At 47.2% G+C, this 24,351-nt stretch overlaps 3 protein-coding genes across 3 annotated transcripts; 2 read left to right on the top strand and 1 right to left on the bottom strand.

The window, feature by feature from the left end:
* Window positions 1–3,117: 3,117 nt before the first annotated feature.
* LOC148048759 (cystatin-like) lies at window positions 3,118–10,899 on the top strand. The gene is made up of 4 exons (XM_087703724.1): window positions 3,118–3,400; window positions 4,145–4,237; window positions 9,773–9,805; window positions 10,563–10,899. The coding sequence occupies exons 1-4, from the start codon at window positions 3,185–3,187 to the stop codon at window positions 10,641–10,643; spliced, it is 423 nt and encodes a 140-aa protein (XP_087559850.1). The 5' UTR covers window positions 3,118–3,184; the 3' UTR covers window positions 10,644–10,899.
* An 839-nt stretch (window positions 10,900–11,738) lies between these two features.
* On the top strand, window positions 11,739–12,882 carry LOC148048758 (cystatin-like). The gene is made up of 2 exons (XM_087703456.1): window positions 11,739–11,948; window positions 12,691–12,882. The coding sequence occupies exons 1-2, from the start codon at window positions 11,739–11,741 to the stop codon at window positions 12,880–12,882; spliced, it is 402 nt and encodes a 133-aa protein (XP_087559582.1).
* Window positions 12,883–20,470: 7,588 nt separating this feature from the next.
* Window positions 20,471–22,389, bottom strand: LOC148048757 (cystatin-1-like). The gene is made up of 3 exons (XM_087703455.1): window positions 22,180–22,389; window positions 21,336–21,455; window positions 20,471–20,548 (listed from the first exon to the last, which is right to left on the bottom strand). Exons 1-3 carry the CDS (start codon window positions 22,387–22,389, stop codon window positions 20,471–20,473), a joined length of 408 nt encoding a protein of 135 aa, XP_087559581.1.
* Window positions 22,390–24,351: the final 1,962 nt, after the last annotated feature.

Genomic DNA, 24,351 nt, shown 5'->3' with positions numbered 1-24,351 from the left:
GACACTTGAAACGGGATATGTCTAAATGTTATCCCTCCCTTCCTTCCTTCCTTCCTTCCTTCCTTCCTTCCTTCCTTCCTTCCTTCCTTCCTTCCTTTTATAATGCAGTATTACAGGCTAATTCTGCTCGCTGCCAGCAGTTTGATCCTGACCCACTCAAGGTCGACTCAACCTATAGTCCTTCCAAGGTGGGTAAAATGAGGACCAGGATTGTTGGGGGCAAGAGGATGACTCTGTAAACCGCTTAGAGAGGGCTGGAAAGCACCGTGAAGCGGTATAGAAGTCTAACCACTCTTGCTATTGTTTTCAGAACAATTCCGAATCCTTTGGCTACTTCAAGGACCCAAGGAGGCTGCCCCCCCCCAAAAAAACCCCTCCCCACCTCCAGATACACACCTCCGACTGGGCCTTCCAAAGGCGCAGCTGCTTGAAATAGTTGGCAGCCTCATTATCGTCCTCGTTGCTCCACGGAGAAGGCGAGGGCTTTCTGCACCCCCGCATCGCTGTGGGGCACGTCGGAAAGGTTCCAGGGAGTCCACAGGAGCAGCTCCGGGCACAGCATCAGGAGGGCGCCGAAGAGGCCGAGGAGGGAGGGGACAGGCAGCCGGGAGCGCGCCATGGGGCTGGCGAGAGAGAGGGTCGCAGGCAGGGAAGCAGACCGGCCTTGAGGTTTTTGCCTTAGATGTGCAAGGAGCTGCAGGTGGCAGCGGCGCTCACCTGCGCGGAGGCCCCGCCATTCTTCATAAGCCCCGCCCCCGTGGCTAGCCCGCCTCCGCTGCCCAGGGGCTCGCCGACTCCGCGCGGTTTGGGTTCCCCTCCGGCCCAATTCTCCCCCTTAGTTGAGGTTAGGCTGAAGTATGTTGCGGGAGGGCGAGGGATACCATTAAGTTACTACTCGGGACTGCTACAAAACGCCAGCGTTCCTGGTAATTCTGTATTACCTAAGCAGAAGCCAAGGCTCCACGTGGACAATGGGATGCGGGGAAATACCCCCTCCTCAAAGCCATGGAGAAGAAAGAGGAGCCCCTCCCCCCCCCTACTACGGACGTTACTAAGCTTCTGCTCCTGTTAGTTTTCAAGAAGCTTTCAAGAAGAGACTGGAGTGCCCATCTCTCAGAAATGGTGTAGGGTCTCCTGCTTGGGGTTAATCATGTGAGGGAGGGAGGGGTCTCAAGAAACAGTATTAATTCGATGAAAATTGCTAATTGTAGTTCCCGAAAAGAAAACTGTCATCCAACAACCACAACTAAAGTTTCGAGAAGTTTGGGAAAGAACCAAATTCCTTCCCCATTCAGCATCTGGCAGCTGTTGCAGTTCCCACCAAGGATGCTTCAGGGGTCTCTGCTGGCCTCTCTTCCTCCCAGGTGGGACACTCATGGGTTAAAAAGGGCCGCATGGATGGGCAAAGCAAAAGCCAATGGGAGACCCCCATCCCCCCTTTCTTGGACAAGCCATTGTGCTTTGTAGTCCAACTTTAAGGTTGGATGGGATTGGGACAAGAAAGGGACACAAGCAGGAACATCATGCTGATGGATTTATTAAGATTAATTAATTGAATAAGCAAAATATTGATTCTTCTCAAAGATGAACATGATAGAAAAGAGGAGAAGTGGAATTAAAGGCCTCCCTGGATTTCAAGGAACAATTTCAGAAACTCAGAAGAGGTGAATTTGGGCTGAAACAAACCGTCTCATTCTTGATTTGTGTCAGAAGAATCAAAGCTTGGTGTGAACTCAGCTTCCACACCAGAGGTTGCTCGGCTGCTGGACACCCTCAGAATCTTTCGCCTGAGCAGAAGAGGTTCCTTTGGAGGTCCAGATCAAATACAGATTGTGTTTGCCAACTTCATTTCATTTGGTGAATCTCCCCGTATAATTATAAATTGGCAGGTTGGTTCCTGGAAGGGAACGGGAGAGAAGAATAGACTTGGCGGGACCTTGGAGGTCGTCTAGTCCCGTGACACGACATAACCGCGGTAGACTAAAGCGCGCCAACAACACCGCGTTCCCTTCTCCCCCATAGTTGAGGCATTTTAGGTGTTCCCATCCGTTGTGTCTTATCCTGCTTTCAGGTGCTTTGGAGAATAGGTTGACCCCGTTTTCTTTGGAGCAGCCCCTCAAATAACAAACACACGAGGTAGTAGCACCACTTCATAATGCCTTCATAAGGACAACCCTTGGAATATATTGCATCCAGTTTTGGTCGCCACAACATAAAAAAAGAGTGGAGACTCTGGAAAGAGGCCAGAGAAGATCAACAAAGAGGATTAGGGAGCTGAAGCAAAAACATACAAAAAAGGTTGCAGGAATTCAGTAGGACTAGGAGAGACAGGACAACCATATCCCAATATTTGAGGGGCTGCCAGAAAGAGGAGGGGGTCCAGCCGTTTTCCAAAGCAGCAGAAAACTGGACATGAAGCAACAGATGGAAACCACAGCAGAAACACAAAATGGCTGGTCCAAGAAAGACTTTGCTTTGTCCAGAGTGGGCGGGGGGAATGGGGGTCTTCCCTGGGCTTTCCCAGTCGTTTTTATAACCCATGAGTGTCCCACCTGGGAGGAAGAGAGGCCGTCAGAGACCCCTGAAGCATCCTTGGTGGGAACTGCAACAGCTGCCAGATGCTGAATGGGGAAGGAATTTGGTTCTTTTCCAAACTTCTGGAAACTTTAGGTTCCCCCCCCTCACCCCCCCTCCCAGTAACTACAATCAAAGCAGAGGAGATGGTGTAGTCATGGGGGCGTGGCTTGCATGCACGTGAGCGCCGGGCTACCTGCGGCTCCTTCAGATCTAAGGCAAACACGTCGAGGTCTCTCTACTTCCGCGCCTCTCTTACCTGACTGACCTAACCTTGACTTACGCTGAGGAAATACACAACTAACAGGAGCGCTGGCGTTTTGTAGCAGACCGAAACTTGTAACTCAACTGTCTCTCTCCCCCTCCCCCCTTCGCCCTAACCTCAACTAGGCGGGAGAATTGGGCCGGAGGGGAACCCAAATCGCACGGAGGCGGCGAGCACCTGGGCGGAGGAGATGGTCCAGCCATTGGGGCGGGGCTTCTAAAAAATGGGCGTGGATTCCACGCAGGTGAGCGTCACTGCCACCTGCGGCTCTTGCAGATGTAAGGCAAATCCGGGGAGGTCGGTCTGCTTCTGCGCCTGCCAGCGACCCTCTCTCTCGCCAGCCCCATGATGCGCTCCCGGCTGCCTGTCCCGTCCCTCCTCGGCCTCTTCGGCGCCCTCCTGATCCTCTCCCCGGAGCTGCCCGGGTATATTCAAGACAAACCTTTCACTGATCATGATGTGCAGAAAGCCCTCCGAGCCGCCGTGCAGCAATACAACAAGCACAGAAGTGACAGCGCCAACTATTTCAAGATGCTTCGCCTTGTGAAGGCGGGGTATCAGGTGTGTGTTTGCAGGCGGGGGAGGATTTTTTTTTGGGGGGGGGCAGCCTTGTTGGGGTAGCCAAAGGACTCGGGATTGTCCTGGAAACAATAGCAAGAGCGGTTAGACTTATATACCACTTCACAGCCCTATCTAAGCGGGTTAAAGAATTGGCCTCTTGCTCCCAGCCATCTGGCTCCTCATTTTAGCCACCTCGGAAGGCTGAGTTAACTTTAACCCGGTCGGGATCGAACTGCTGGAAGTCAGCAGAATTAGCCTGCCATCTAACCCCGGGGAAGTAGGGAGGGAGGGAGGAAGAACACTTAGGCTTATATGCTGCTTTCCAGTGTCTTTAAGCAGTTTACAGAATCAGCCTCTTGCCCCCAACAAGCCGGATCCTCAATTTACCAACCTGGGAGGGAGTGAAGGCTGAGTCACCCTTGAGCCAGTCGGGATCGAACTCCTGGAAGTTAGCAGAGTCAGCCTTCGAGGCTGCAGTCTAACCATTGTGCCACGGGGCTCTTAATAGAAACTATTTGGGGAGTGCTGGAGGGAGCTTAGGGGGTGTCCCAGCGGAGGGACTGTTATCGTGGCCCAAAAGGACAGGATTTCTGCTGTTCGTATCTAATGCAGGAATATTTCCTCCTGAACTGATGTTCTTGCTGCTCTCGAGGCATAAAGTCCTTTCCGTGTTGCAATCAACGAAGCTCATCATTGATTTCTAATTAATTAATGAAAAGGGCCTGTTTTTCTTTTTAAATCCAGATAAGTCATTTGGATGAACATCATCTTCTGGTGGAGTTGGTAGAAACAATGTGCAAAAAGAAGGCTGGTTTAGTTGTAAGATATAGGAACATCTGCGATTTCTCCGCGGGTGGTTCATGAAGCCAATGAGGAAAGAAGACTCGGACACGAATTTCCTTCGGGACGAAACCGACCCAGAACGAAGTCTGGGGGCTTCTTTTATTGATCATACACAAGGGAGGGGTGGATTCACATAGCCAATGCGGACCAATCATGATTGTGCAAGCTTACAGTATATGGTAACTCATTTACTCTCATGTAGACTTGAAGAACACTCATAGTCAATAAACCTTTTATCATCATGCAAACATCCAATGCTTAATTAATGTTTGAGAGTTAAACAGTTGTAACCCCTGATTTAATCAGCGCTTAGTTACAAGTCTGTGGTTGCTGATCTGCTTAGTGTTAAGGGTACTGATTTAATCAACGCTTGGAGTTGGACAGTTTGCCTTACTGATCTAATCATATGGCCAATTATTGCTTTTAGTTTACTGATTTAATCATATGGTTAATTATTGCTTCTGTTCTATACGTGTTACAGTATGGCAGATGCATACCTGCACGTATATCGCAACATCTCCTCCTTTTGTTTTAAATTTTGAGGAGTCAGAAGGGAGTATCGTTTTTCTCTGGGTCTTCATCAGAGAATGCTGTTAGCAGGGCTTTGTGTTGTGAATCAAAGATTGCTGTGTTAATGTTTTTGTCCTGTGTCATACTTTCTACTGTGGACTGAATGATGATTCGGAGCACTGGGATTAAACAGGGTAAAAGGAGAAACCCTAGGAGCGCCATGCCTGCCATGAAGGCGGCTTGTTTCCAATTGCGAAAAATTCCTCCCAGGAAGCCTGCATCATCCATTAATCCTGTCCACTTTTGCACGGGTACGTGAACCAATTTCTGCAACTGAGATTGGCCACAACCTTGCCAGTTGAATCAATTTGAAGACAGCAATTTGTAAGATTAAATTTCCTACATACTCCCCTTTCTTTTGTTTTCTCTTCAAAACATGTGAGTGGAATGCACATGTGTTTAGCTTTCAACCATGAAGGTCTAGCAACGAGGGTACAAATTTCTGGAAAGAAATTTACAGTATCCAATTTTCCATGCCAATTAGTTTCAGATATCACTTTATATGAGCTTCCAGACAGGTTTTAAACAAGCAGAAATTCACAGCCTTGCTTTCCCTTTAAGGTATAGGCTGCCCATTTTAAAAGGGATGGTTCTTCAACCTGCCCTGGCTTTTATTTTAGTGAGGCCAAATTGAGTTTAGCTAATGTGCAAAAACTGTGTGTGGAAGAGATAGTTTCAATCTAATTCTGAATAGGCTCTTCTCTCTCTCTCTCTCTCTCTGTGTGTGTGTGTGTGTGTGTGTGTGTGTGCGTGCGTAGCTGCTTCTACAATACAGAAAATACAGACATTTTTGACAAACTTTCCCTCCCACTAGACATAAATCCAAGGTGTTCAGAATTGCTGTGCTATCATTCTCAAAATACAATTCTTACATGAATACATTAAACTGATTACAATATAAATGAGAAAAGAAAGAAACCTAACAATGAATTTCTGTGAAGAAAGCAAAGAAAGAGAACTTTAGGATCAATTTTCACCCTCCCCTATAGTCTTCTGGGGATAAAAGAAAGTCTTTTGGTCTTTACTTCTCCATCTCAGAGTCCATTCTTTCATATCTGCTGGATGGCATTAAGCTTAGCTTGCTGATAAGAGTGGTCAGTCAGGTAGAGTCTGTCCCAGGCTTGGGTAAGTTTTTTTCTCCCTCATGTCAGGTTTTATCAGAATGCAATCACCAGCAGCCAATTCAAATGTTAATGTTTATCTTTAGTCCCATGTTGTGGAATCTCACCCATTCTGTCCAAATGTGGAAATCCAAACATTATTCCAGAAGGCAGACAATGTAAATGATGTAAATTTCATGGAACAGGACATTCCCACTGCTTCTATGATTGAAACACTTTTGCAGTAAGATGAGTAAATTTTCAAAAGAGACAACAACTTGTGTTGCAAACAAACAAACAAAATATCATAGGGTAGAGTACCTTGACTCACAAGCTTTTAAAAATGCACTCAGATGTAGAAGAGAAAGGGAAGAAAAACAGCTTTTAAAAAATGCAATTAAAAAAAAGAGGTACTTTGAGTCAACACTCCAAAATATTAGATTCCATTCAGATGGAAGCAAATTCTCATCAAGTATGTTAAAACATTTACAAATGTAAGCAAAATATCTCAAAATCATTTCTGTTTATAGGTTTAATTAAGCATTTTAAACCTCAAAAATTTCCAGAAGGAAAAGAGAAAAACCAAAATTGCATTCAGAGCAGAAAAGGAAATGTAACTGCATAACTTTTATAGATGAAAAGATAACAGTAAAAGGTAAAGGTGAAGGAGCAAGTCACCCATTTACTCCAAATTTCTCAGAAGAGAGAGGAAATAAAAATTGTTTAAAATGAGCAGAAAACTTCAGCCACTCTTCAATGACCCAAAAAGAATGAGGGAAAGAAGGGGGGGGAATGCACAGAGGCATTCACAGGTATCTCATACACATGTTCACTGTAAAAATGAGCAGACACACACTCTCTCCCCACCTTTCCTGCTTCCCTCCAAAGAATGACTCAGAGGGGAAAAAAAAAGGGGGGGGGGTTTACGCAGGCAATCACAGGTCTTTGGATCTCTTCAGTTATCACTTTCGGGGACATATACATTCATACTGCAATCATGCTTGCTCATGCCAACCAATCATTATAATTATTTCAGGAAGCTTTTTCACAAGCCACCAAGCTTCATTTTATTTATTAGAGGATCTCACCCTCCTTTAGGTTTGGAAATGATAACACACAAGCATACACACACATACCATTAAACAATCTTGCAGCTTACTGTACATTTGCACTGCAATCAGACTGCTTGTGTAAATTAATTTCACACACAAAAATATCCCATTTCATTCTTCTTTCATACAAAGCAGTTATTATAATTATTTCAGGGAGCTGTACATAAGCCAATGAGCTCCATTTTCTATTATTAAGAGATCTCAACTTCCCTCCAGGTCTGAAAATGATTACACACACACATGCACACATACCATGAAACAACACTTTCAGGCCTGGGGGAGGTTCTGTCACTTTAAATCTTCAAATGTCTTTATTTAGCTAGCTGATCAAACATCAATTCAATTCAATTCTACATGTTATTAGATGCACACCTAAGAATTTTTTTTTAACAGACATTACATCAAAGTAATCAAGTCCAATTACCTAGGTCTTCCCATTCAGTCAGGCTTTAATCGCTTTGGGGAAGAAACTCAGTTAGAATTTCTCTTCAGTTCATCTGATGGTGGCCAGAAAATCAGCAAATTTGTTACAAAATCTAAATGAAAACTGTCTTCTAGGGGCCAGGTTTCGAGTAGCTTGGCCAGATAAATGTGCAGAGGGTTTTTACTCAGGGTGAAGGCAAACCTTTAGTAGGAATTTCCTTCATTTTATACATGCACACACAAGGCAACACTCTCCTCCTCCCCCAAAAGAAAAAATCTTTACTCACCTGAAGAGTAAATCTTCCAGGCCTGAAAAACATGAAAACAAGGTCCCCTCCCCCACAGAAAAGGCATTGTTGGGGGATTAAGGGTAAGGGAGGGGCTTGGGGAGGGTAGAAAGCTTGCAGGCAGAGTTAAAAAAAAGGTAAAATCATCAGTTACTAAACAGATAAACTGGTAACATTTATGGGGATATCACAGATGCAAAATGGGGTCTGGATTCACATGCTTCAGGAAGGAAATAAACAGGTAAAATCATTTAAACACACGATAGAAGCAAGGATGAAACTTTTCCTGTAAATGAACTTAGAACATTTCCTGGGTTGTTACTTTAAGGCAAAGGGAAGGAAGGAAGGAAAAAAAACACTTCTCTGTACTCTTTTGGGGGGGGGACAAACTGAGCGAAGGCAATTTCTGCCAGTTTAGACCTTGAGGGTGCACAAAGACTTAGGCACACATTTACACAAGAACAAGGAGAAAATAAGAAGGGAAAAAACAGAACTCTCAGGTTTTCACATCCTACATCCCCAGCACAAATCTGTTAAATTAGGGAAGGCACAAATCTTAAACAAACCACATAGAAGACAAAGAGACAAAGAGACAGGAGGAAAAAAAGAAACCTCAACATTTTTCCCTTTTCTTTTAAGTACCTTTATGTAGCCAAATTAGTTTTCCTGTATTATCACAGAACAACAGAAACAACAACAAAAATTTAAACTTTAGAGAATTAAAATTTAAAGGTACTCACCTTCTTTCCAGGCAGCCTTTGAGCTCAAACTCAAAACCCCTTTAAAACCTAGATCCAATGGTTAAGGCCAAGATAAAGTCCACCCACAGACTCAATGGGGTCTGTGCCGGCATGGGAGGCTTACCTGGGCCATATCCATTGGTTAGGCTAGCTTGGAGTCCCATCTGTGGGTCGCCAATTGTTGAGAGAAATGTCCTTCTGGGTTCAGCTCCAAGTGGGGAAGAAGACACTGGAGACATGGAGGCTGCTTGGAAAGATGGTTTACTGTTGGACAGGGCCACATGGCTTGAGCCCTGAACAGAAAAGGGGATCACATGTTTCAATGTTGATGGAGAAGAAGAGAGAAGGGAAGAGGAAGGGGCTTGCTAGGCTTTTTTGATAAGTAAACGCCATGTTGTTAAAACGCCCGGAGGGGCTCGGGGTTCCTCATGGAAGTAGGTGCCCAATTTTATCCATAAGGAGAGCTTTAAAGACCCCTTTTTCCGGGTAGATTGGACAATGATTTTAGACATCAGTCAATAAGTCAATTAAATGCTTTTGAGGGGAAAACGGGAAGCGACTTGCCCATCGCTTGAATAATTACACTAGAAAATTTAGATATCCCGAAGCTCATGAAGGTGTGCTTCCTGTTCTTTCGAGAAACCCGATCCCATACTCACGAATTGAGAGGGTGCTCCGTTCGCAGACGGCCGGCCCTGGGTGCGAGGCTTTTCCCGGCCGAGGGTGAGATGAGATGGGCAGCATGGATCATCACGTCGGGGTCACCAGATGCGATTTCTCCGCGGGTGGTTCATGAAGCCAATGAGGAAAGAAGACTCGGACACGAATTTCCTTCGGGACGAAACCGACCCAGAACGAAGTCTGGGGGCTTCTTTTATTGATCATACACAAGGGAGGGGTGGATTCACATAGCCAATGCGGACCAATCATGATTGTGCAAGCTTACAGTATATGGTAACTCATTTACTCTCATGTAGACTTGAAGAACACTCATAGTCAATAAACCTTTTATCATCATGCAAACATCCAATGCTTAATTAATGTTTGAGAGTTAAACAGTTGTAACCCCTGATTTAATCAGCGCTTAGTTACAAGTCTGTGGTTGCTGATCTGCTTAGTGTTAAGGGTACTGATTTAATCAACGCTTGGAGTTGGACAGTTTGCCTTACTGATCTAATCATATGGCCAATTATTGCTTTTAGTTTACTGATTTAATCATATGGTTAATTATTGCTTCTGTTCTATACGTGTTACAGTATGGCAGATGCATACCTGCACGTATATCGCAACAAACATCCAGAAATGTCCGCCACGTCCATGGAAACAGGAGGTGAGATTGGATGCCAATTGCCGATTATCTATTAGCGGTTTAATTGATAAAACCTGCCTTGTCTGAGCTCAGCAGCCACCTCTGCAAAGGGGATTTTAATAATTTCAATGGACGATTTCAATTCAAAACATTAGGGGGGGTGACACGATAGCGGTGTCTGCTATTTGAGGGGCTTCCCCAAAGAAAAGGGGGGGTCAGCCTTTCTTCAAAGCGCATGAAGGCAGGAGAAAATGCAATGGATGGGATCACACGAGGTAGTAGCACCATAATGCCTTGATGAGGCCCCCCTTGGAATATATTGCATCCAGCTTTGGTCGCCACAATTTATTTATTTCTATAATAGGAGGGCAGAGAAGATCAACAAAGAGGATTAAGGAGCTGAAGCAAAAACATACAAAAAAGGTTTCAGGAATATAGTAGGACTAGGAGAGACAGGACAACCATATCCCAATATTTGAGGGGCTTCCAGAAAGAGGAGGGGGCCCACCCGTTTTCCAAAGCAGCAGAAAGCTGGACATGAAGCAACAGATGGAAACCCATGAAGGAGAGAACTAAGGAGAAACTTCCCAACAGTGAGAAAAGTTAACCATGGACTGCTTTCCTCCAGAGATTGTGGGTGTTCCATCACTGGAAATGTATAGGAAATGACAAGTGTTTGTCTGAAATGGTGTAGGGACCCTTGTTTGAAGAAGGGGTTGGACTAGACGATCTCCAAGGTCCCTTCCAACCTTGTTTTTTCTCTTTCATTCCCTTCCAGAAACCAATCTGCTACTTTAAAGTTATAAGCAGTATATTCCTGCCAATGCCAATGACGTTGTCACTCACAGTTTGTGGCTGATCTGGACCTCCAAAGGAGCCTCTTCTGCTCAGGCGAAGGATTCTGAGGGTGTCCAGCAGCCGTGCAACCTCTGGTGTGTAAGCTGAGTTCACACCAAGCTTTGATTCTTCTGGCACAAATCAAGAATGAGACGGTTTGTTTCAGCCCAAATTCACCTCTTCTGAGCGTCTGAAATTGTTCCTTGACATCCAGGGAGGCCTTTTCTTCCACTTCTCCTCTTTTCTATAACGTTCATCTTTGAGAAAATCAATATTTTGCTCATTCAATTAATTAATCTTAATAAAGTTTTCAGCTTTATATTGCTTGTGTCCCTTTCTTGTCCAAATCCTCTCCATCCTTCAGGTTTTGACACCCACAGCACAAACACAAAATGGCTGGTCCAAGAAAGACTTTGCTTTGTCCAGAGTGGGCGGGGGGATGGGGGTTTTCCCTGGGCTTTCCCAGTCGTTTTTAACCCATGAGTGTCCCACCTGGGAGGAAGAGAGGCCATCAGAGACCCCTGAAGCGTCCTTGGTGGGAACTGCAACAGCTGCCAGATGCTGAATGGGGAAGGAATTTGGTTCTTTTCCAAACTTCTGGAAACTTTAGGTTCCCCCCCCTCCCAGTAACTACAATCAAAGCAGAGGAGATGGTGTAGTCATGGGGGCGTGGCTTGCATGCACGTGAGCGCCGGGCTACCTGCGGCTCCTGCAGATCTAAGGCAAACACGTCGAGGTCTCTCTACTTCCGCGCCTCTCTTACCTGACTGACCTAACCTTGACTTACGCTGAGGAAATACACGACTAACAGGAGCGCTGGCGTTTTGTAGCAGACCGAAACTAGTAACTCAACTGTCTCTCTCTCCCTCCCCCCTTCGCCCTAACCTCAACTAGGCGGGAGAATTGGGCCGGAGGGGAACCCAAATCGCACGGAGGCGGCGAGTACCTGGGCGGCGGAGATGGTCCAGCCAATGGGGCGGGGCTTCTACAAAATGGGCGTGGATTCCCCGCAGGTGAGCGTCACTGCCACCTGCGGCTCTTGCAGATGTAAGGCAAATCCGGGGAGATCGGTCTGCTTCTGCGCCTGCCAGCGACCCTCTCCCTCGCCAGCCCCATGATGCGCTCCCGGCTGCCTGTCCCGTCCCTCCTCGGCCTCTTCGGCGCCCTCCTGATCCTCTCCCCGGAGCTGCACGGGTATCTAGACAAACCTTTCACTGATAAAATGGTGCAGAACGCCCTCGAAGTCGCCGTGGAGAAATACAGCAAGGACAGAAGTGACAGCGCCAACTATTTCAAGGTCCTTCGCTTTCTGAAGGCGGGGTATCAGGTGTGTGTTTGCAGGTGGGGGAGGATTTTTTTTGGGGGGGGCAGCCTTGTTGGAGTAGCCAAAGGACTCGGGATTGTTCTGGAAACAATAGCAAGAGCGGTTAGACTTATATACCACTTCACAGCCCTATCGAAGCGGGTTAAAGAATTGGCCTCTTGCTCCCAGCCATCTGGCTCCTCATATTAGCCACCTCGGAAGGCTGAGTTAACTTTAACCCGGTCGGGATCGAACTGCTGGAAGTCAGCAGAATTAGCCTGCAATCTAACCCCAGGGAAGTAGGGAGGGAGGGAGGGAGAAAGAACACTTGGGCTTATATCCTGCTTTCCAGTGTCTTTAAGCATTTTACAGAATCAGCCTCTTGCCCCCAACAATCCGGATCCTCAATTTACCAACCTGGGAGGGAGTGAAGGCTGAGTCACCCTTGAGCCAGTCGGGATCGAACTCCTGGAAGTTAGCAGAGTTAGCCTTCGAGGCTGCAGTCTAACCATTGTGCCACGGGGCTCTTAATAGAAACTATTTGGGGAGTGCTGGAGGGAGCTTAGGGGGTGTCCCAGCGGAGGGACTGTTATCGTGGCCCAAAAGGACAGGATTTCTGCTGTTCGTATTTAATGCAGGAATATTTCCTCCTCAACTGATGTTCTTGCTGCTCTCGAGGCATAAAGTCCTTTCCGGGTTGCAATCAACGAAGCTCATCATTGATTTCTAATTAATTAAAAGGCCATGTTTTTCTTTTTAAATCCAGCCAGGTAGTGTGCAGGAATATCATCTTCTGGTGGAGTTGGTAGAAACAAGGTGCAAAAAGATCGCTGGTTTCGTTGTAATATTTACGAAGATCCAGAAATGTCCGCCACTTCCAGGGAAAGAGGAGGTGAGATTGGATGCCAATTGCCGATTATCTATTAGCGGTTTAATTGATAAAACCTGCCTTGTCTGAGCTCAGCAGCCACCTCTGCAAAGGGGATTTTAATAATTTCAATGGACGATTTCAATTCAAAACATTAGGGGGGGTGACACGATAGCGGTGTCTGCTATTTGAGGGGCTGCCCCAAAGAAAATGGGGGGGGGGGTGTCAGCCTTTCTTCAAAGCGCATGAAAGCAGGAGAAAATGGATGGGAACACACGAGGTAGTAGCACCACTTCATAATGCCTTGATGAGGCCACCCTTGGAATATATTGCATCCAGCTTTGGTCGCCACAATATATATATATATTTCTGTAATAGAAGGAGGGCAGAGAAGATCAACAAAGAGGATTAGGGAGCTGAAGCAAAAACATATATATATTAGTTTATTTATATGCCGCCCTTTTCCCTGGGGGGACTCAGGGCGGCTCACAGTTCAGAAGGAAGGGGGACAAACAGATTAAACACATAAGACAGTACATTGTTAAAAGCACAACATTCATACAATACAATACACATATATATTTATATAATAGAAGGAGGGCAGAGAAGATCAACAAAGAGGATTAGGGAGCTGAAGCAAAAACATACAAAAAAGGTTGTCCTGTCTCTCCTAGTCAGTAGGACTAGGAGAGAGAGGACAACCATATCCCAATATTTGAGGGGCTCCCATAAAAGGAGGGGGGTTCCACTTGTTTTCCAAAGCAGCAGAAAGCAGGACATGAAGCAACAGATGGAAACCCATTGGTCGCATTGACTGATGATCTCTGGAGAGCTAGGGATGGAGGCCATGCGTCCATCCTAGTTCTCCTTGACCTCTCAGCGGCTTTCGATACCATCGACCATGGTATCCTTCTGCGACGACTGCGGGAGATAGGGGTGGGCGGCACTGTCTTGCAGTGGTTCTCCTCCTATCTCTCGGACAGGTCGCAGTCGGTGTTAGTGGGGGGGCAGAGATCGTCCCTGAGGCCCCTAACTTATGGGGTGCCGCAGGGGTCGGTCCTATCCCCCCTACTATTTAACATTTACATGAAACCGCTGGGCGAGATCATCCGAAGGCACGGGATAAAATACCACCAATATGCGGACGATACACAGTTGTATCTGTCCGCCCCGTGCCAACTCAATGAAGCGGTGGACGTGATGAACCGGGGACTGGAAGCCGTTAAAGACTGGATGAGAGCAAACAAGCTGATACTCAACCCAGACAAGACCGAGTGGCTGTTGTGTTTCCCTCCCAAAAATTTGACCACCATACCATCACTCAGGCTGGGGGGACAAAATTTAAACCCCTCAGAAAGGGCCCGCAACTTGGGAGTCCTCCTGGATTCACAGCTAACTTTTGACCACCATCTCTCAGCTGTGACCAGGGGGGCATTTGCCCAGGTTCGCCTGGTGCGCCAGTTGCGGCCCTACCTGAATCGGGAGGCCCTCACAACAGTCACTCGAGCCCTTGTGATCTCTAGGCTGGAATACTGTAATGTGCTCTACATGGGGCTGCCCTTGAAGAGCATCCGAAGACTACAGCTAGTCCAGAATGCGGCCGCGCGAGTGATCGTGGGCGCACCACGGTTCGCCCACATAACACCGATCCTCCGTGAGCTGCACTGGCTACCTGTTGGTCTCCGGGTGCACTTCAAGGTCCTACTCACCACCTATAAAGCGCTCCATGGTAGTGGATCTGGCTATTTGAGAGACCGCCTTCTGCCAATTACCTCCCTGCGTCCCATCAGATCGCATAGAGTTGGCCTCCTCCGTATTCCATCCGCCAGTCAGTGCCGACTGGCGACTACTCGGAGGAGAGCCTTCTCTGTTGCGGCTCCGACACTATGGAACAATCTCCCCGTGGAGATTCGTACCCTCACCACCGTCCAGGCCTTCCGCACAGCCCTCAAGAACTGGCTAACCCGTCAGGCCTGGGGATAATCTTATTTCGCCCCTCCCGAATGCTGAGTGAATGTTGAGTTTTATTGTCTAATTTACTTTGTGCACATTTCTTTTTTCGTATTGTCCTACACTCCCCTTCCTTTTTGATTGTAAGCCGCCCTGAGTCCCCTCAGGGAAAAGGGCGGCCTATAAATAAATAAAACAAACAAACAAAAACAAACAAACCCATGAAGGAGAGAAGCAATGTGTGGTGTGAATGAGGATGAATGAACCCACTTTTAATTTAAACTAGTTAATTTTATACTGCTGTGTTACTGTAATCATGTATGTTTTTAAATGACTACAGTGGGGCATGATTGAGAGAATGGTTGTGTAGCATGCATGGGAGGACCTGGAGCACCGCCTGGTGCCCCCTCCACTGAGTGCATAAGCAGAAGATAAGATCGCACAGGGTGGGCCTTCTCCAGGTGCCGTCAGCCAGACAATGTCGGCTGGCAACCACCCGGGGGAGGGCCTTCTCTGTAGCTGCTCCGACCCTATGGAATGAACTGCCCCCAGAGATCCAAACCCTACCCACCCTCATGGCCTTCTGAAAGGCTATTAAGACCTGGCTATTCCGGCAGACCCCGGCCTGTTGACCTCATGACTGAGGTCCAGCCCCGATTAGACTGGGTGTATGTTGTGGCTTTTTTTTTAAACCTATGTTTCTTTCTTTGTTTTTAACTTTTCTATTTTTTAAATGTATTTGTTGTAAGCCACCCGGAGTCCTTCGGGATTGGGCGGCCTATAAATTCATTAAATCTAATCTCAAATCTAATCTAATCAACCTAGAACTAAGGAGAAACTTCCCAACAGTGAGAAAAAATAACCATGGACTGCTTTCCTCCAGGGGTTGTGGGTGTTCCATCACTGGAAATGTATGGGAAATGACAAGTGTTTGTCTGAAATGGTGCAGGGACCCTTGTATGAAGAAGGGGTTGGACTAGATGACCTCCAAGGTCCCTTCCAACCTTGTTTTTCTCTTTCATTCCCTTCCAGAAACCAATCTGCTACTTTAACATTATAAGCACTATATTCCCGCCAATGCCAATGAGGTTGTCACTCACAGTTTGTGGCTGATCTGGACCTCCAAAGGACCCTCTTCTGCTCAGGCAAAGGATTCTGAGGGTGTCCAGCAGCCGAGCAACCTCTGGTGTGCAAGCTGAGTTCACACCAAGCTTTGATTCTTCTGGCACAAATCAAGAATGAGACGGTTTGTTTCAGCCCAAATTCACCTCTTCTGAGCGTCTGAAATTGTTCCTTGACATCCAGGGAGGCCTTTTCTTCCACTTCTCCTCTTTTCTATCATCTTCATCTTTGAGAAGAATCAATATTTGGCTCATTCAATTAATTAATCTTAATAAAGTTATCAGCGTGATGTTCCTGCTTGTGTCTCTTTCTTGTCCAAATCCTCTCCAACCTTCAGGCTTTGATACCCACAGCACAAAGACACAATGGCTTGTCCAAGAAAGACTTTGCTATGTTCAGATTGGGGGTGGTGGTGGAATGGGGGTCTTCCCTGAGCTTTCCCAGTCCATATGGTCTTTTTTAACCCACGAGTGTCCCACCTGGGAGGAAGAGAGGCCATCAGAGACCCCTGAAGCATCCTTGGTGGGAACTACAACAGCTGCCAGATGCTGAATGGGGAAGCAATTTGATTCTTTTCCAAACTTCTGGAAACTTTAGCTGTGGTTGTTTGACGTGTTTGACAGTTTTCTTTTCAGTAACAACAATTAACAAGTTTTAATATTGTTTCTTGAAACCCCTCCCTCCCTCACTTGCTTAAATTGTGTCCTTGGCTCATGCTTAGGAAACACACAACCCGGGTAACAGATAAATGGAGGAGACCTTTCTGAGCCAACATGACTGGAGGAGGAATTCTGGGAGTTGAAGTCCACAAATCTTAAAGCTGTCAGGTTTGAACACCCCTGGGATTTTTTTTTCTAAAGGGTTAGGGATGCAAGGATCTTGTAACAACAGCTTTAAGACTTGCATGCTTCAAATGCCAGACTTTCTGAGCCAACATTTTCGTTGCTAAGCAGGACCGTTGTTAAGTGATACTGATATTATATAACACTTTTAATTAAGCGGGTACCTTGAATAAACATAACTTTGAGTTTCAAATAATGCTGATTTCGTTGTTGTCTTAGGTGACATCTGTGAAAAAAAGTCAGGTGCTCAGGCATGAAAATATGCCGCTCAAACACTATACTTTTCTGCTCACACTGAAATAAAATTAGAGGGAACATTGTTTGTAGGACATCTAGACCAACCCCCCCCCCCACACGCCATCTGCCCAAGCTTGCTTAAAATGTGTCCACGGATTTTTTCCCTTTAGATTTCTATTCAGAAAGATGCCCAGATGCCCCTTGGCTGTAAACTCTCAACGGGGGAGCGGGGACTTGCTCATCATGGCTTTGGGGGGGGGGGCGACAATACTGGTTGAGGAGGGGATTTTTCCCGCATCCCCGTTGTCCACGTGGAGCCTCGGCTTCTGCTTAGGAAATACACTAGCAGGAACGGTGAGGTTTTTTAGCAGACCGCGAGTAGTAACTCAACTGACTCCCCCGCCCTCCCCCCCCTCCGACTTCAGCCTAATCTCAACTAGGGGGGAGAATTTGGCCGGAGGGGCACCCAAAGGGCGTGGAGACGGCGTGCATCTGGGCAGCGGAGGTGGTGTAGCCACGGAAGGCGTGGCTTCTGGAGAATGGGCGTGGCCTCCACGCGGGTGTGCCCCGCTGCCACCTGCGGCTCCTGCAGATCTCAGGGAATTCTATGGAGGTCGGTCTGCTTCCTCGCCTGCCAGCCACATGGTGCGCTCCCGGCTGCCTGTCCCGTCTCTTCTCGGCCTCATCGCAGCCCTCCTGGTGCTGTCCCCGGAGCTCCTAACGGGGAGACTTCCATACGTGCCCCTCACTGATCCGGAGGTGCGGGTACCCCTCGCCATAGCCGTGGAGCACTACAACCGGGAGAGAACGGACTGGCCAAACTATTACAAGGTGGTGAGCCTTAGGAAAGAGCGGTACAAGGTGTGTATCTGGGGATGGGGAGGGGCTTTTTTTTTGAGGGGGAGAAAAGCCTCGTTGGATCCTTGGAATAGGATCCAAAGGACTCGGGATTGTTCTGGAAACTATAGCAAGAGCGGTTAGACTTATATACCACTTCATGGTGCTCCTCAGCCCTCTCTAAGCGGCTCCTCATTTTACCCACCTCGGAAGGACGGAAGGCCGAATCACCCTTGAGCCATTCAGGATCGAACCCCCGGCAGTTGGCAGACTTAGCCTGTAATGCTGAATTTTAACCACTGTGCCATCTGGGCTCTTAATAGAGGGGTTTGGGGGTGCTGGAGGGAGCTTAGTGGGTGTCCTAGTGGAGGGACTGTTATCGTGGCCCAAAAGGACATGATTTCTGCTGTTCGTATCGGGTACAGAAATATTTCCGCTTGAACTGATGTCCTTGCTGCTCTCGAGGCATAAAGTGCTTTCCTGATTGCAACCAAAGAAGCCCACCATGCTTTCTAATTAATTAATATTGGAAGAAGGAAGACTTGCCTACAATCCAAGAATGGACATTGAAAGTAACAAACTTAGCTGAAATGGCTAAAATATTGGCATATCTCAAAGATCATTCAAATGAGAGATATAAACGAGACTGGAAAAAATGGATTGACTATATACAAAATAAATACGGGACTAAGAAATTCCAGTTAGCCTATGCTTAAGATCAGAAATGATTTAAACTGTTAAAAGTTAGTTCAGTAAGAAGAAGCTAAGGTCAATCTAGAATGTCATTAATTTCTTTATTTCTTTTTTCTCAATAGATTTTAGACTGTGTTAGTTAAAAATCCATACCGGGTACGGGTTCTGGGAAGTCGGGGGGGGGGGGGGAAGGAGGAGGGGGGGGTGGGGGGGGTGGAGGGAGGGAGGGGTACACACAACAAAAAAAAATTGTACTTCAATGTTTTAATGATTGACAAATGACATATTTGTGTTTTTTTTAAAGAAAAATAAAAAAGTTCTGTTTAAAAAAAAAAAGGTTCCAGAAATGTGAGCAACTTCCAGGGAATCAGGAGGTGAGATTGGCCCTGGGCTTTGCAGTCCATGAGGTCTTTTTTAACCCATGAGTGTCCCACCTGGGAGGAAGAGAGACCACCAGAGACCCCAGAAGCATCCTTGGTGGGAACTGCAACAGCTGCCCGATGCTGAATGTGGAAGGAATTTGGTTCTTTCCCAAACTTCTGGAAACTTTAGCTGTGGTTGTTTGATGTGTTTGGCAGTTTTCTTTTCGGTAACAAAAATCAACAATTTTTAACAGAATTAATACTGTTTCTTGGACACCCCCCCCCCTCCCTCGTTTGCATAAAATGTATCCACGGATTTTCTCCTTTAGATTTCTCACATACACCCCAAGCTCCTTAACCCACGCACATCTATTCAGAAAGATGCCAAGATGCCCCTTAACTCTCCATGGGGGAGGGGGGACTTGCTCTCCATTGCTTTGGGGAGGGGGCGACAATAGTGGTTGGGGGAGGATTTCCCCGCATCTCCATTGTCCACGTGGAGCCTCGGCTTCTGCTTAGGAAATACACTAGGAGGAACGGGGAAATTTTCTAGCGGACCGCGAGTAGTAGCTCAGCTGACCCCCCCCTCCCTCTCCAACGACTTAACCTAACCTCAACTATGGGGGAGAAGGGAACCGAAGGGGAACCAAAATCGCGCAGAGGCGGCGAGCACCTGGGCAGCGGAGAAGGTCCAGCCACGGGGGCGGGGCTTTTGGAGAATGGGCGGGGCCTTCGCCCAGGTGAGCGCCGCTGCAACCTGCGGCTCCTGCAGATCTAAGGAAAATCCGTGGAGGTCGGTCTGCTTCGCCGCCTGCCAGCGACCCTCTCTCCCGCCAGCCCTATGGTGCGCTCCCGGCTGCCTGTCCCGTCGCTCCTCGGCCTCTTCAGCGTCCTCCTGATGCTGTCCCCGGAGCTGCTCGGGGATCTTTCCGACACGCCCGTCACTGATCCGAAGGTGCAGGTATTCCTCGCCGTAGCTGTGGAGCAATTCAACCAGGACAGAAGTGACAGCGCCAACTATTACAAGGTGCTGAGCCTTATGAAAGCGCAGTACAAGGTGTGTACCTGGAGGTGGGGAGGTTTTTTGGGAAGGGGGGGCAGTGGAAACTGTTGCAGTTCCCACGAAGGATGCTTCAGGGTCTCTATTGGCCTCCCTTCTTCTCAGGTGGGACACTCATGGGTTAAAAAAGACCACATGGATGGGCAAAGCAAAATCCAAGGGGAGACACACACACCCCAATTTCTGGACAAAGCAAAGTCTTTATTCAAAGACAAACAATTGTGTCTTTGTGCTGTGGGTGTCAAAACCTGATTTGGACAAGAAAGGGACACAACAGATATAATGCTGATAGCTTTTTTAAGATTAATTAACTGAATAAGCAAAATATTGATTCTTCTCAAAGATGAACAATATAGAAAAGAGAAGTGGAAGAAAAGGCCTCCCTGGATTTGAAGGAACAATTTCAGAAACTCAGAAGAGGTGAATTTGGGCTGAAGCAAACCGTCTCATTCCTGATTTGTGTCAGAAGAATCAAAGCTTGGTGTGAACTCAGCTTGCACACCAGAGGTTGCTCGGCTGCTGGACACACTCCGAATCCTTAGCCTGAGCAGAAGAGGTTCCTTTGGAGGTCCAGATCAGGAACAGCCGATGCCCACCTTGAACATTTTATCCTTTGGAGAACTGTATTCAATTATAAAGGTGCAAGTACGTATCTGGAAGCAAATGAGAGAGAAAAACAGAGTTGGAAGGGACCATGGAGGTCATCTAGTCCAACCCCCTGCTCAAATAGGAGATCCTGCTCCATTCCAGACAAACATTTCTTGTATCTCTTCATAAAAATGTCCAGTGATGGAGCACCCACAACTTCTGGAGGAAAGCAGTCCCATAATTAATTTTTCTCACTGTTGGGAAGTTTCTCCTTACTTCTACGTTCCTTCTCTCCTGCATAAGTTTCCATCTGTTGCTTCATGTTCTGCTTTCTGCTGCTTTGGAAAATAAGTGGACCCACCTCCTCTTTATGGCAGCCCCTCAAATATTGGGATATGATTGTCCTGTCTCTCCTAGTCCTACTGAATTACTGCAACCGTTCTTTATATGTTGTAGTCTCCAGCTCCCTAATCCTCTTTGTTGATCTTTTCTGCCCTCTTTCCAGAGTCTCAACATCCTTTTTTTAATATTGTGGCGACCAAAACTGGATGCAATATTCCAAGGCTCGCCTTATCAAGGCATTATAAAACTGTGCTACTATCTCAGATGTCCCCATCTGTTGCTTCTCGTCCTTCCTTCAGGTGCTTTGGAGAATAGGTTGACCCCCGTTTTCTTTGGGGCAGCCCCTCAAATAGCAAACACCGCTATCATATCACCCCTAATGTTTTGAATTGAAGTCGTCCATGGAAATAATTAAAACGTCCTTTGCCGAGGTGGCTGCTGAGCTCAGACAAGGCAGGTTTGTTCAATTAAACCCCAAATGGATAATCAGATTTTGGCATCTAAACTCACATCCTGAATCCCTGGAAGCTCCTTACATTCCTGGATCTTCTCATATGTCAGCCTATTGGTCCTCTTTTCACATGTTGTTTTCGCCATTACCACCTTAAGATAGAGTTTTGCCGGAGCCTCCTGGATTTAAAGATAAGTACGTGGCCTTCTAATTAATTAGAAACCATGATCGGGTTCAGGAAGCACTTTATGCCTCGAGAGCAGCAACATCAGTTCAAGTGGAAATATTTCTGTATCAGATTCAAACAGCAGAAATCCTGTTCTTTTGGCCCACGACAACCGTCCCTCCCCTAGAACACCCCCTAAGCTCCCTCCAGCACCCCCAAAACTTTTCTATTAAGAGCCCTGGTGGCACAGTGGTTAGAATGGAGCATTGCAGGTTAGTCTGCCAACTGCCAGGAGTTCAATCCTGACTGGCTCAAGGGTGACTCAGCCTTCCGTCCTTCCAAGGTTGGTAAAACAGGGATCCAGATTTTTGGGGGGCAAGAGGCTGACTCGGTAAACTGCTTAGAGACACTGTGAAGCGGGATATAATTTTCCTCCCTCCCTCCCTCCCTCCCTGGGGTTAGGTTGCAGGCTAACTCTGCTGACTGCCAGCAGATCGATCCTGACCGGGTTAAATTTAACTCAGCCTTCCGAGGTGGTTAAAATAGGGACCCAGATGGTTGGGAGCAAGTGGCCAACTCTGTAAACATCTTAGAAAGGGCTGTGAAGCACCAAGAAGCGATACATAAGTCTAACCGCTCTTGCTATTGTTTCCATGTTTCCAGAACAATCCCAGTCCTTTGGCTACTCCAACGAGGCTGACACCGCCCCCAAATCCTCCCCAACTCCAGACACATACCTCATATCGGGCCTTCCTAAGGCTCAGCACCTTGAAATAGTTGGCGCTGTCACTTCTGCCGTTGTATTTCTCTATGGCGGCAGCGAGGGGTTGCTGCACGTCTGGATCAGTGACGGACGCGTCCATAAAATGCCCGGGCAGCACCGGGGAGAGCATCAGGAGGGTGCCGAAGAGGCACAGAAGGGGCGGCACAGGCAACCGGGAGCGCATTATGGGGCTGGCGAGAGAGAGGGTCTCTGTCAGGCGCGGAAGCAGACCGACCTCCACGGATTTGCCTTTAGATCTGCAGGAGCCTCAGGTGGCCCCGGCGCTCACCTGCGCGGAGGCCACGCCCATTCTCCAGAAGCCCCGCCCCATGGCTGGACCATCTCTGCTTCGCAGGTGCTCGCCGCCCCTCCACGCTTTGGGTTCCGCTCCGGCCCAATTCCCCCCCTCCCAGTTGATGTTAGGATGAAGTCGGTAGGGGGAGGGCGGGGGTCAGTATCCAGGTGGGTAATGAGGATTTGGGGAGCCCCGGGATTGCCTCCCCTTCCCAAAACCCTGGAAAGCACGTCCTCCGCCCACGGAGAATTTACAGCCAAGGGGCAATTTGGCATCTTTCTGAATAGATGCGCGTGGGAAACGGAGAGTGGGATGTATGGGAGAAATCCAATGGAGAAACTCCCTGGACACATTTTATGCAAGCGAGGGAGGGAGGGGTTTCAAGAAACAGTATTAATTCTGTTAAACATTGTTGGTTGTAGTTATGGAAAAGAGAACTGTTCAAAGGCATCCATCAACCACAGCTAAAGTTTCCAGAAGTTTGGGAAAGAACCAAATTCCTTCCCATTCAGCATCTGGCAGCTGTTGCAGTTCCCACCAAGGATGCTTCAGGGGTCTCTGCTGGCCTCTCTTCCTCCCAGGTGGGACACTCATGGGTTAAAAAGGACCTCATGGATGGGGATAGCAAAAGCCAAGGGGAGACCCCATCCCCTTTCTTGGACAAACAATTGTGTCTTTGTGCTGTGGGTGTCAAAACCTGAAGGATGGAGAGGATTTGGACAAGGAAGGGACACAAGCAGAAACATCATGCTGATGGCTTTATTAAAATTAATTAACTGAATAACCAAAATATTGATTCTTCTCAAAGATGAAGATGATAGAAAAGAGGAGAAGTGGAGGAAAAGGCCTCCCTGGATGTCAAGGAACAATTTCAGACACTCAGAAGAGGTGAATTTGTGCTGGAGCAAACCGTCTCATTCTTGATTTGTGCCAGAAGAATCAAAGCTTGGTGTGAACTCAGCTTCCACACCAGAGGTTGCACGGCTGCTGGACACACTCAGAATCCTTAGCCTGAGCAGAAGAGGTTCCTTTGGAGGTCAAGATCCCGTACAGGCAGTGACTGCTACGTTCCGTGGAGAGCGGAGTATAACTTTGAAGTAGCAAGTTTGTTTCTGGAAGGGAATGAATGAAAAAAAAAAGTTGGATGGGACCTTGGAGGTTGTCTAGTCCAACCCTGTGCTCGAGCAGGAGACCCTTTCAGACAAGTGGCTGCATAATCGCTCCTTGAAAACAACCAGTGATGGAGCACCCACCACTTCTGGTGGCAAGTCATTCCACTGGTTAATTTTTCTCTCTGTCAGGTAATTTCTCCTTAATTCCAGGAGGCTTCTCTCCTTGATTAGTTTCCATCCATTGTGTCTTGCACTACCTTCTGCTTCTTTGGGAAATAGGTTGACCCCCTCCTCTTTGAGGCAGTCCCTCAAATATTGGGACATTGTTATGTCTCCCCTAGTCCTTCTTTTCATTAAACTAGACATACCCAACTCCCGCAACCATTCTTCATATGTTTTAGCCTCCAGTCCCCTAATCACCTTTGTTGCTTTTCTCTGCTCTCTTTCCAGAGTCTCAACATCTTTTTTTTAATATTGTGGTGACCAAAATTGGATGAAAGATTCCAAAGGCATTATAAAGCGATTCTACTATTTCATGTGTTTCCATCCAATGCTTCTCGTCCTGCCTTCAGGGGCTTTGGAGAATAGGTTGACCCCCGTTTTCTTTGGGGCAGCCCCTCAAATAGCAAACACCGCTATCGTGTCACCCCTAATGCTCTGAATTGAAATCGTCCATAAAAATTATTAAAATCTCTTCTGCAGAGGCGGCTGTTGAGCTCAGACAAGGCAGGAAATCAAT

This window comes from Thamnophis sirtalis, unplaced genomic scaffold (assembly GCF_051295495.1).
Source record: "Thamnophis sirtalis isolate CommonGarterSnake01/CBP01778 unplaced genomic scaffold, rThaSir2_p1.2 scaffold_2, whole genome shotgun sequence".
Taxonomy (NCBI): Eukaryota; Metazoa; Chordata; class Lepidosauria; order Squamata; family Natricidae; genus Thamnophis; species Thamnophis sirtalis.
The sequence above is the reverse complement of the archived record's forward strand: the minus strand, read 5'-3'. Positions and strand labels throughout refer to the sequence as shown.

What these genes read in the sequence shown, in the direction of transcription:
- LOC148048758 (XM_087703456.1), top strand. Translation starts at nt 11,739, where the DNA reads ATGCGCTCCCGGCTGCCTGTCCCGTCCCTCCTCGGCCTCTTCGGCGCC. An exon ending in TTCTGAAGGCGGGGTATCAG is followed by an intron (nt 11,949 to 12,690) that starts GTGTGTGTTTGC and finishes TTTTAAATCCAG; the next exon opens with CCAGGTAGTGTGCAGGAATA.
- LOC148048759 (XM_087703724.1), top strand. Translation starts at nt 3,185, where the DNA reads ATGATGCGCTCCCGGCTGCCTGTCCCGTCCCTCCTCGGCCTCTTCGGC. An exon ending in TTGTGAAGGCGGGGTATCAG is followed by an intron (nt 3,401 to 4,144) that starts GTGTGTGTTTGC and finishes TTTTAAATCCAG; the next exon opens with ATAAGTCATTTGGATGAACA. An exon ending in TTGTAAGATATAGGAACATC is followed by an intron (nt 4,238 to 9,772) that starts TGCGATTTCTCC and finishes GCAACAAACATC; the next exon opens with CAGAAATGTCCGCCACGTCC.
- LOC148048757 (XM_087703455.1), bottom strand. Translation starts at nt 22,389, where the DNA reads ATGCGCTCCCGGTTGCCTGTGCCGCCCCTTCTGTGCCTCTTCGGCACC. An exon ending in TTAGGAAGGCCCGATATGAG is followed by an intron (nt 21,456 to 22,179) that starts GTATGTGTCTGG and finishes CTTTAAATCCAG; the next exon opens with GAGGCTCCGGCAAAACTCTA. An exon ending in AGCTTCCAGGGATTCAGGAT is followed by an intron (nt 20,549 to 21,335) that starts GTGAGTTTAGAT and finishes ATTTGCTTCCAG; the next exon opens with ATACGTACTTGCACCTTTAT.